Here is a 12,500-nt window from a genome sequence, read left to right on the forward strand (position 1 = left end):
AAGTCGTGAATCCGAAACCGGGACCAACAGCCAGGGCGTTAAAATAACTTAATAGAAAGTGATGCTTTTGCAGTGTAATGTACAAATCATACATTTTCAAGTCTTCTCAGCTATGAACTATAAACCCCCCATGGGCCCCATTTCACAACCATTCTTGCTGATCAATCCCCACCGTTCGCGAAGAGAAGAGCAAGGAATTCTTGGAGTTGTGGTCTCATTCTGTCAGCTTGTGGTCGGCCTGGCTGGACTACCTAAAACACCTTCTAAGCGATGGAGACCACGAACGCAACATAAGACAGTAGTCGGGCTATTTGCCGGGTGCTGGAATCGTCACTAAGATTATATATATTCATACTGGTCGGATGCGAAAAGAGTAGAAGAAGTATGACTATAAAAGAAGATTAACTTTTCACGGGGAAGCACTGTTTTTTACTCTAAACGAGACGGGTGTGTTTATTTTTATAATTCTATCTTTATTCCAAACCCTTCTTTATCTCAAAATCTTAAGTTTCGTTTGAAAAGATTTGGTAAAGAAAAAGAAAAACAACAACAACAACAACAGTACAATGTGAGACTAACCTGATAGAGAACAACGCAAATCAGCGTCACATTTACCAATTTTAGCATATGTAGCTCGCCAACTCTCCACAGAAACACAGTCAAATCATTGTAAAAGTTCACTATTTTGATGAGAGCCACAACCAGAAAAGACTTCTGGGTACTGGTTCTAGGCTCTCTTTGAGTAGCTGCAGGCCCGGCACCATCTTGCCGAGTGGTTGATGGTTCAGTCTGAGGTTCCACGGCGCCCCTGGTTGAAGAATGATGCGATGTGGAGGAAGGTCGCACTCGCAGATCGATCATAGCAAGGAACGGGCGATGAAAGAAATGAAGTTGTATGACAATGACTATTGAGAAGGCAGTGGGTGTAAGAAGCTCCATTAGTAGACTGGCTTGAGTATGTTGACGAAGTCCAAGGTTATACAACCTATTGGAAGAAAAAGAATTCACCTTGGCTCTTGACGGGAATCTCCATTCTTACAAAAATTAGTGCCAAATTGTTAGAAATTCTAGCTTACATCAGCTTTTGTTGTAAAATCGAGAAAATCTTTTCCAGGAAATGGTAATACTGAACACCATATATAATCCTTCTTAAATTCCCTGGGCTCTCGCAACTAGCATTACGAAAATAGGCGAAACCAACTTCCATTTTCATGAAATTTATTAAAAGAATCCTTTATGAGATTTTGACCACGGCTTTTAAGATAGAGGATGGAATTTTGTACGTTGATAACTCCACAATTATTACGTTCACTTGCGAACATTTTAAATGCACTTTTCAAATGCCACGCATCAACTGGCACGTGCAGCTAACTGCAAGCCACATCATGTGTGAAAACACTTACTTCTCCTTTTGTAGCCCCAATCAGTGATCACTTCCTCCTACTTTCCTAGTCCTCTCTCCCTTCCCCACTCCCCCTGACAATGTTTTTTTTTTAAATAAAAATGTAAGTAGGAGAGTAGATAGCTTAATAGGTACACGTAGGTGGGTACACTGATTGATTGATTGATTGATTGATTAATACTAGTTAGCACAAAAAGATAATGCTCAATTTTCTAATTTAAGGACGTTCGCGCCAATTGTTTCTGCGCATCCTTACTGCGCACGCAAATGCACACGCCACGTCATACACGAGCGCGCGCGCTAAGTAATAAAATGAGAACTGATAGGGCAAAAGGCCATTGCTATAGCTTTGCCTGGATTTAACGGTCTTGGACGTTCGGTGACCCCTATTTTTCTTTCCAGAAACGGATTTTATTTACAATTATCTCCACGTTGTCCAAAAATGAACAAAAAATCAATGTGGGAAGTTCAAAAAATTTCAAGATTTCTGCTCACGGGACATCAAATCCTGCCATCTTGCGGCTGCAAGGCGCGTGAAACTGTGGTCGCTAAATGCGAACTTGATCTTTAAGGGAACCTCACCAGTTGACTAAATTCATTTAACTAGTCCACTTAAACAATATTCGGCAGAGAAGATTTCACTTCAAAGATTTAATTGCAATATATTTGGGTTTAGAGACACTGGCCTTATTCGATAACGAAGCCCGATTTTGTCACATTTTGGGTGTTTTTCCGGACATGTTCTCTCCAAAACGAAGTCGGTGACCCCCCATTTTTTTTACATTTCTGACATAACTAACTCATCATCTTACAGTGGTAAAAGTTTCAGAAGAAAATCAATGTTGAAAAAATTTCGCGCGAACGTCCTTAAGCTGTGCCACAAAATAAAGGAGATAAAGCTGCGTTAAGCCTCGTTCCCACTAGGGACATGACGATCATAATCATAATCATAAGCACGAACATAACGCTGTTATGTCGCTTATGTCTTCGTGGGAACGTCCAGAAACATAATCATAGGCGCCCTTATGATCAACATAATCATAATCATAAGAAACTGATCGACCATTTTCTTATGATTATGATTATGGCTTTGACTAAGACTATGTCGCTTTTCTTTGCAGTGGGAACGCGAAAATCATAACGACATAATGAGAAACATAATGACGCAACGGGGTCATTGCGTTTTGGCCAATTAAAGTCTAGGACCAGTTCTTTCGGGTCGGTTCATTTTCGAAATGGCGGCCAGCTTCGAGGAAAAGCTTTACGTTTTTAGAGCGGCCCTCCCCACTAGAACATAAGAAGCTTATGTCTATGTTTATGATTATGATTTTGCTTATGATCCTTATGTCGCCAGTGGGAACTAAGCTTTACCAAATCGCAAGAATTCGAGTAGGTGTCCTGAAAAAAATTAATCAGGCACAAAAATGCCATTGCGTGTATTTTTTACAAAGTTACAAATGTCAGCTTACCATTGATCGGAGAGACCAGTAGTATTATGCCAGTAAACTGGCATGTTGTCAAACTGGTATGTGTAGATTAATAACAAAATGCAGATAGAATAGATCACCATGACCCACCACAACGGTCGCAGAATTAACCTCCAAGTTGCAATCGATATCTTCAAACAAACAAAATATCAAAAGTTCTGAGTATTTAGGAACTTGTTGTAATTCACACTATTCTTAAGAAAAAAAAGCCCATATATCTACATGTATACAAAAATCATTTTATGGTATATATTTTATGGCATTTTTTTTGACCTCCATGACAAAATTCCAAAAGGTGACGTTTCGAGTGTTGACCCTTTGCTCTGACGAAGGGCTAATGCTCAAAACGTCAGCTTTCGAATTTCTTCATGGTGGTCAATTATGCTTGCGGTAATTTAAAGACGATTCGTGTGTGGAATTGAAGGGAGACTTTCATTGGTCTTGAGTGCTCAGGGACGGTTCAAAACAAGGATCCCAAAACAAGGATCGCCAAACGTGAACCCCCAACTGGACCTCCTTCTAGCTGGACCCCACTCGAGAGAAGAAAGAAAACAATAGATGGTTTTCACTGTGACGTCATCAAATTCTAAGGTCATCTGACTTTTTTATCTATTAAAAGGTGGTTGAAGATGACCTAGAAATGAAATAAATCTTTTTTCAAGATTCCAGTTCCATGGCGTCTTTCGTTTGGAAAATACAGCATTTATTTCCGAATTATCACCCTGAGTGCCCCTATGATACAAAGCTATTTGGTTGAAAAAAAAAAGTCTATCCCTATGAATCTCAGCAGTTTGAGCCCTTCGAGTACATTAGGAGATGAGTTCATTCACATGTATTTTATCTCATGAGCGAAAAGTAAGCACTTTCAAAGTGAACCACATGACGCCTCCATACAGAATTCTTTACAACCTTGTCCTTGTTCCCACAGCCTCTTTGTCGATAATGTAGACCCTGGGAACGAGGTTGACCTCCATAAAGTTGCATGACACGCTTCGACAAATGACTCAGAAACGATGTATGGCACAGACGTTAGAACTGGAGTGGTGGTCAAAATGTTTGTCTCCTACAACATTTAAAGTCCTTGGCCTTTTTCATTGAACGATTTCGATTTTTTTTTTTGTTGCGTAATAATGAAACTATCTATAGTTCAGTTTGAGGATACACCGAGAAGCGAAATGAAAAGCAGAGCATGCTCTAATTTTCATACTGAGAATCTTAATTCATCCATTCGCGCATAACCACAATTCCTCCTGCCTTTGACCATGAATTCCCTTGCGTTTCGAAGAAAAATGTGTTCTTCTCCCGGTTACAGAGCTGTCTCGTTCGTTTGCTTCAGGCTCACTCACTGCGGCAGCAACAATGGTAATCTTAACACTTACCTCATTAACGGGAAACTTATCTTATTATGTGCATTTTCAACGTAAGTAAAGCCTTAGATTGGTTTGTCACGTACAGTACATGGCTCGAAATAGCGACCAATACAGTCGTATTTGAAACTATTTTTTTTTCCCTTTGCGACTAAAATAACTGGAAAAGTCGTAAATTTGCGACTTGTTGTAACCTTCACTCTTTCGAAACAAAAGGGTTAGCATTTGCCACTTTGCTGCTTATACTTTTGCTAAAATAAATAAAGAAATGACTGGAGATAGCGTAATTGTAGAGTAATTTAGCTGCGAAGACGTTACGTGCACAACTCCATTCCTTTCATCATTCACCATTTTTATCGGTTTCTTTACACACGGGCTCCTATTTTTTTGCTAAACCGGTGACAACACAATGCAGCGCGGAGATTTTTGCGACTAAAATTTGCGAAATTGCGACTGGATTTTTTCGTTAATTTCCAGCCCTGCAGTATGTCTGTTTTATTTTCAGTGTGCTTTCAAACTGCTGTATAGAACAAGACCGATTACCTGATAACAAATGAGTATGAAGAGGAATATCACCATGTAGCCAATCTGGTAAACAGACACCTCACTTTGTAAACCAACCAATAAGAATGCACCACAACAGAGGAGTATCCAGTACTTTGCAAGGACAGATTTGACCCACATCATGAGAGCCTTTGCATCATCAGTTGCTTTAGGATCCAGAGCATCACCTTCATCAGAGCCGACAGCTGAAGAGAGCAGATGAAAAGTGCAACAAAATGGATTTCAATAGCTATGCAAGTACTAAAATTAACAGGATAAGAAAAGAATAAGATGTGTTCAAATTTTGCCAACAATGCAAGACCAGTAATGTTGTTTGAAAGCTCCACTAGACTTTACGTAAGTGTACATAACACAGTTTTTGTATTAACTGCATGTACGTTCTAAAATTCAATAGATTTACAGCATGGAAAGTTGTGCATTTCCTATGTTAATAGATTAAGCAATTAAGCAAGGATTTGATAACACATTGTTTGTTTGCTGCATGATTTATTTACTTCTTTACTTGCATTTTTATTTGAAGTCATGAGGGCAGATTGGCCGAAGTGACTTGCGCAAGTTTTTTGGTTATTTTTCAAAACCTTTTCTTTTGTAATTTCCAGAATGAACTGCAAAATGCGGTGAAAATTGTACCCTTCTATGCTTCCAATGGTCCTCCTTATGTTTACAAGCAGTGGCTTGTCTGGAAGATTTAACTAAAGGTACAGTATTGGAACCTTTGCAAGTAGTCACTTAAAGCTGGGGAAAAAATCTACTATATAGCAAATTAATGGCCTTACCCAGATCCCCCTTAGATCATTATTTTCTGCCTGATGTCTTTTCTTTCTTTCTTTTTTCTGTTTGTGTATTTATTTATTCTGAAATTTACGTATTGTAATTTACTTCAGGAACTGCCCACAAAGCTAATATAAAAAAAATTAATACTATTAAACACTATCTTAAAGATAGTGTTTGAAGTGAAAAGCTGAATCATCACAGAAATTTATAGTATTTTGTATTTCACCTGAGGACGACGAAGATTCCATGGAGGCTTTAAAAGGAAAACAAAATAAACGGTTGGAGCTGTCAATTTTTCAAACTTTCAAATGATTAGTTAGTTTAAAAATCATTAGTTTTTAAGAAAGAAATAAAAATTAATACTTGATTATTTAAAATTTGTTACATTTTTTTGGTTTGTTGGAGTTAATGCAAATAGGGACAATTGAAAGAATTTCTATGAAGAAACACAGGGGTGATTTATAAGTAATTTCAGATTGAAAACAACCTTTTCAGCTTTACTGTCCTGAAAGTCTACATTTTTGCTCATTAATATTGTTATCACTAACATTTTCCTGTGATTATAATGATCAACTTTGTCATTACTGCTAACATTATTACAGTGTATTTTTATGATTAATAAATTATCAAGGTTTCCTTTTATCTGCAGGTACAGTGTCACCCTAATAGCCCATATCCGAGTTGCTGCATGCCTCAGTTTCAAAGCGAGTCCTGGTGCACAACCATTCAAATGGCAATGAGTTGCGTATTCTTAAGCAAATCAAACTCATTTCCCTTACAATAGTTGAGCACCAAGACTCACTTCGAAACCGAGACAAACAGTAACTCGGAAATGGCCCATTTAACAAAGTGCTTAGGGACTAGGAAAGTTACTGTAGATTGTTCTTTTGGGGTTACTTTGTACATGTATCAATTGAAAGGACTTTGCAATATCTATTACGTAAATAGATGTACTTTAAATGTGGTCAAGCATCATCATTATCTATTTCTTTACTCTCAATTTTCGAGTACTGTAGCTTGGTGTAACTAATATCTAGAGGTGAGCATTTACCCTACCAAACACAATATATACACTGTACAGAGGACAGATCGATCACAACACCAGGAACTCCATGCCCTGCTCTTTGTGAATTTTACGTCCCACAGGATTATGGCCATTGAAGGAATGTGAGACTGGCCTATAGATTATAGTCCCTATCTGAAAAGAGTCTAACCATTTGCAGATGTTATTACAAAGGAAGCACGTTCTACTCAGTTATTTTACAGACCCAGAGTGTTGGTTTGGCCAGAGCTTTGACCCTGTGACCTTCCACAAAATAGTCCAGTGCTCAACCAACTACATGTAAGCCAACTGGTCATCATCATCATCATCATCATCATTATTTTGTTATATAATCATGTAGGGGCACCATTATATACATGTATCAACAGTACACGTATCATCAATAAATCGTTACCATAACAATGTTCAGTGTCAGCTCCTACATGTACATTGTATGAGGCAGACTGGGTTTCTTTCTCCAGTATGCCACTATCACATGTATACTCACAGTTAAATTCCACATTCTATAATATCATTGTTTCGAAATTAACACTTACACATTTTCCTAAGGGCCTTCAGAAATGGGTGTGCAAGGTTCCTCAGAGGCATGGATCCCTCACTCTCTCTTTCCCTTCTCTTCATCTTCTTCTCTCTAATGTGTTGACGTAGGGTCACCCAAAACACCCAAGTGAAAAGGGTCTGCAGAGAAATTCCAAGAAAATTGCACAATTTAATGACAAGAACCTTTTAAACGCCCAAAATAAAATGATGAAAAACACAATCATTGATGACATCGCAAATGCTTGAAGTACAGTAAAGTATAAGTAATGAAATGAAATTCTTGTTATTACAGTAGATTAGTTATCTGCTGCAATGTTGGTACCATTAAACAAAGGAACCACTGCCAGGTTGGAGTCCCAAACTAACGCTCCGGGAATTCAGCTTTATTACAGACCTATACAAACATCTTCTTTTGGTTTGGCTAAAACATAATTATGATGACGCATCATGTAAGTGAAAACAAGCTATTTAGTGGAACTACTTGAAGCTTCAAACAAATTCAATTTCAAAGGATGCAAATTCATTGATTATTAGTGATTGATTTAGCATCATCAAGTCTGAAGCTTGGGCATGAATGAAAACAATATATTATAATTATCAAGAAGTTCCAGGCAGGACTTGGACAAAGAGTATCCAAATGTACATGTGAGTACTCTAGCCACTAAACCATCACCTTTATTATCTTCTTAATTTATCATCATCATTATCATTCTTAGAGGCAATATTGCCATCATGATGAAACTTCCTTACAGATTATAAGGTGATGATAGACATTCTGGCACCAAAACTTCTTACTTGAGCTCCCAAGTGCAAACAAGGAAATTGCCATTTCTTCAGCCCCAGCTCCGAGTAGTCGAAGGTTCCTGTTGGATCTTGTATTGGTAATTCATCATTTGTCAACTGGAGACCATAAATATACTGGACAAGAAGAAGCAACTCAGCATAGATGACAAGGCCAGGCGATGACACCATGCAGAACCAACGGGCAAAGGGAGTAATCCAGATAAGACATGCCCACAAGAGGAGAACAAAGGTCAACCAAGAGTGGTACGTGATACTCCAGGCCTGTTTGGAAATGATTGACATAATTACTGTTATTCTCATCTTCAAAGAACTGAGAAGTTACACATTCAGTTCAGGAAGTATGGAATATAATTTTAATACATGTGCATGTAGATATAAGCACTAATCTCAAAACCATGTATTATACATGAATTTTTGTTTTCCCAGTGTGGATCATGTGCAGTACTGAAAATAATTTTATCATTTCCCTTGTTCATTGTTCGTGTGTATGTCCAAGAAGAAAATACATTGTACACTAACCTTGTGTAAATTAAATTAAGACAATCATCCAGAGGGTCTTACTACATTAACTTTCATATACACTGTAATTATGTATTAATACCACTAAAGTGCTACATGTACTATGATGAAAAAAATCAATTCTTGTTTTTCTTCACATTTCAACAGTACTTGCAATGAATGCTCAACAGGCAAAATGTCAAGATTTCAAAGTAATTTCAAAAGGATGACTGTTTATTTAAAATTATTTAAACTCCACCTTTTTTCTCTTTAATGGTCTGCGATTGCTTGGTGCAGTTTGGGCCGATAAGCTTTCAGCCATCTGGATCAAGGAGCAAGTGACATTATTTATTTTACTCACTAGTTAGCTCAAAAATACAGTGTGGATGTGGGTTAATTTGTTAGTATGCAGCATGAGAGTTTTGTGTTCTGCATACTATAAATTAAGCTGCATCCACATGCGCATGCAAACTGCATTTTTGAGCTAGTGAGTAAAATTAATGATGTCATTTTCTCCTCAATCCAGCTCTCGGAGGGCTTATCTGTCAGAATAAAACCAAGTTATGGTGGACTGTTAAAAGAAAAAACTTTGCTGTCAAAATAAATATAGTAACTGTTTTTTCTCCTAAAATGATCGCATAAAATCTTACATTTCAAGCATTCAGTTCAAGAACTTTTGAAATGTGAAGAAAAGCGAAAAGTGAGTTTTGATCGTAGTACTGCACATTCCTTTTGTCGCATTTTAAAAGAATAAACAGTGATATCAAACAGATAACTTGATGTCAATTATAATTATCAAATGAATACAAAAATCCAAAAGATATATTATTATTATTATTATTATTATTATTATTATTATTATTATTATTATTATTATTATTATTATTATTATTATTATGCACTTCCTTTGCACTTCTGAGATCTGCATTAATCTGTCTCAAAGGAACTAGATCCACTGTAAGGAAATCATGGGACTTTTGCAATACTGATATAGAAATTGAGAACTGAAGGAAGGAGCTATTTATTTAAGTTTTTAAAGGGACATTTAGGGATGCATACATTTTGAATTGTTTTGTCTGTTTACATTTTCTTTTTCTTTTTTTTTACGACGCATTCTTAATGGAGACATAATGAGTGATTAATGGGGACATTGTAAATATATTTTTTAAGTACTATCTGACATATGTATTTGGAAGATATTGTAATTTTTATATAATTATATGACCTTTTGTAAACAGTTTTGAATAATTAATGGCATTTTTGAAATTAAATATTATTTATTATAATTTATTAAAAATATATCTATAATAATTATTTATAATAACAATTATAAAACAGTAAAAGCGAACGATAAAAACCGACGTTTCGGAGTAGTCATGACTCCATTATCAAGGTAAAAGTTTAAAACATGCAAATAACAGTATTTAAGCGATGTGGCGCGAAAAGTAACATAATAGGTGCGAAGATTACACAAATACTTTCGCACGAATAGAGTCCTATTGCACGTTCAGGTTTGGCTTTAAAGTTCTTATATAAAGCATTTCATACAATAAGCAGTCAAATTTGTTCCTGCACTTCTTAAGAACTTCGAAGCATTTCAGTAGGTCCTGAGGGATCCTCCCGTGTACGTTCTTGCAATGTTTGGCAATGGCCAAGGACTGTTGTTTATGTCCTTTTACACGATTGTGTAAATGTTGTTGACCTTCTCAGTGACCTTCTCAGTGTAGCTACAAAAGGACAACTTTTCCAGTATAATGGAGCACTTTACGAACAGACGGATGGTGTGGCCATGGGTTCCCCCCTTGGTCCCCTGCTAGCTAATGTGTTCATGTCTTCAACTGAGGAAAACCTCGAGCGAGAGGGTAAACTCCCTTCTTTCTATCGAAGGTACGTTGATGATACACTTACTATCATGCCAAATATCGCAACAGCATCCAACTTCCTGAACACGCTTAACAAGGCACATTCTTCCGTAAAATTTATGATGGAAACCGAATGCAATGGCATGCTCCCTTATTTGGGCATCCAGTTACTGAACCGATCGCCCCAAATAGAGACAAAGGTGTACGTAAAACCCACGAATTCAAGTCTCCTCTTACATTACCAAAGTCACGTTGACAATCGGTACAAACAGGGTTTACTCTGAACTATGCTGGGTCGAGCACATAGTTTATCTTCCTCTTGGTCACACTTCTCAGACGAATGTGACCGATTGAAGACAGTATTCTCGCGTTTAAAGTACCCCAAACACCTCATCTACTCTGCCATCAAAAATTTCGTTGACTCAAAGGTTTGTGACCAGCAGCGACCATTATTACCAACTAAAGAGACGGACACAATTCGAGTGGTTCTACCATTTAAAGACCAAACCTCAGCAAATTTTGTGAAAGGACAACTCAAGGATCTGAGCCTAAAAGTGAACACCAACATCCAGCCCGTATTTGTCAGCCGGAAAATTGATCAAGAACTGAATGTGAAAGAAGCAAAGCCATCGATCGTAAATGAACAGTGTGTTGTTTATAAAATTTAATACCAATGTGACCTGTGCGATGCAGGTTATATAGGATACACACGCGGACATTTACACAATCGTGTAAAAGGACATAAACAACAGTCCTCGGCCATTGCCAAACATTGCAAGAACGTACACGGGAGGATCCCTCAGGACCTACTGAAATGCTTCGAAGTTCTTAAGAAGTGCAGGAACAAATTTGACTGCTTATTGTATGAAATGCCTTATATAAGAACTTTAAAGCCAAACCTGAACGTGCAATCGGACTCTATTCGTGCGAAAGTATTTGTGTAATCTTCGCACCTATTATGTTAATTTTCGCGCCACATCGCTTAAATACTGTTATTTGCATGTTTTAAACTTTTACCTTGATAATGGAGTCATGACTACTCCGAAACGTCAGTTTTTATCGTTCGCTTTTACTGTTTTATCTTTTAAGAAATCTCTTTTAATACGAATAATAACAATTATTATTGTTTTTGTAATTATTATTATTATTATTATTATTATTATTATTATTGAGGAAACTAACTCACGAACGATACCAGTAATAATTATAATAATAATAATAATAATAATAATAATAATAATTACTATTATTATTAAAGACTTACCATCATGATGATGAGAGCAGCAATGTAGCTCTGATGCATGAGGAACATCATGATGCTTCCCAGAGTTCCTTGCACTCCTGTGTATTCTTCAGGATCCCTGATTGGTTGAACAGGTTCCTCTGTCACAACATCCTCAGGAAAAGAGCTCACGGTGTTATAGTTAGTTTGACCTGGCCCAGCCATAAGAGACTAAAATAAGTCACATAAACAAATGCATTTGTGAAAAACCTCATATTCATAAACAATGTTTGCATACAGAGGGAAGCATTTACAGGTGCATGTACATTGCACTTACATGTACAACAACTCCCTAATCAAGAGCTTATAAAGTTAACATGCATTTGAAGGACCCAAAGAGTCCTACATCAAATGGTTGAATTTGTCTCAAAATTAATTTTTGTCTAATGTAACTAATCAACTTCAGACAACTCTTTGGTGTGACAAGCAGTGCTCGACCTTAGACGTAACTAGTCCTGGACTAGTGAAAAATGCTTCTGGACTAGTAGAAACTTAGAACCACTAGTCACAGGACCAGTAACTACTTTGTACAGTAATAAGTTTTTGCAATGTCTAAAAAAATACATTAGGTGAAAACAAAATACACGTCTTGGGTAAAATTTAAGAATCCGATCCCACCAATGCGTCGGCCAACATGTCGGCCAACACGTCGGCCGACTGTCGGTCGACTGTCGGTCGACTGTCGGCCTACGCGTTGGCCGCTGTTTAAACTTATAACGTATAAGATGTGTCGGTGGTGCGTTGGTGGTGCGTCGGTGGCATGTCGGTGATTCATTTGGGCCTTATTGAATGAGTTCACCTGGTTTCGGAACTTCGCAAAAGACCAAGCATTTGAGCAGTTGCTGAAAGACATCGCT

The 12,500-nt window shown here is 37.3% G+C and overlaps 1 protein-coding gene and 1 pseudogene across 2 annotated transcripts in view; one reads left to right on the plus strand and one right to left on the minus strand.

Moving 5' to 3' along the window:
• LOC138018759 (piezo-type mechanosensitive ion channel component 1-like) overlaps positions 1–12,500 on the minus strand; it is a 77,512-nt gene that overhangs the window by 48,094 nt on the left and 16,918 nt on the right. The window contains exons 8-14 of one of the 2 annotated variants that reach the window (XM_068865445.1): positions 11,626–11,814; positions 7,993–8,262; positions 7,194–7,335; positions 5,821–5,847; positions 4,800–5,005; positions 2,872–3,020; positions 580–985 (exon numbers count right to left, since the gene is read on the minus strand). In XM_068865445.1, the coding sequence (XP_068721546.1) occupies positions 580–985; positions 2,872–3,020; positions 4,800–5,005; positions 5,821–5,847; positions 7,194–7,335; positions 7,993–8,262; positions 11,626–11,814 (1,389 nt within the window). The remainder of the gene's footprint in view (positions 1–579; positions 986–2,871; positions 3,021–4,799; positions 5,006–5,820; positions 5,848–7,193; positions 7,336–7,992; positions 8,263–11,625; positions 11,815–12,500) is intronic. The other variant, XM_068865446.1, reaches the window with a different exon arrangement.
• On the plus strand, positions 10,289–11,029 carry LOC138018983 (uncharacterized; annotated as a pseudogene).

The sequence above is a fragment of the Montipora capricornis genome, chromosome 10 (genome assembly GCF_036669925.1).
Source record: "Montipora capricornis isolate CH-2021 chromosome 10, ASM3666992v2, whole genome shotgun sequence".
In the NCBI taxonomy this organism is placed as follows: domain Eukaryota; kingdom Metazoa; phylum Cnidaria; class Anthozoa; order Scleractinia; family Acroporidae; genus Montipora; species Montipora capricornis.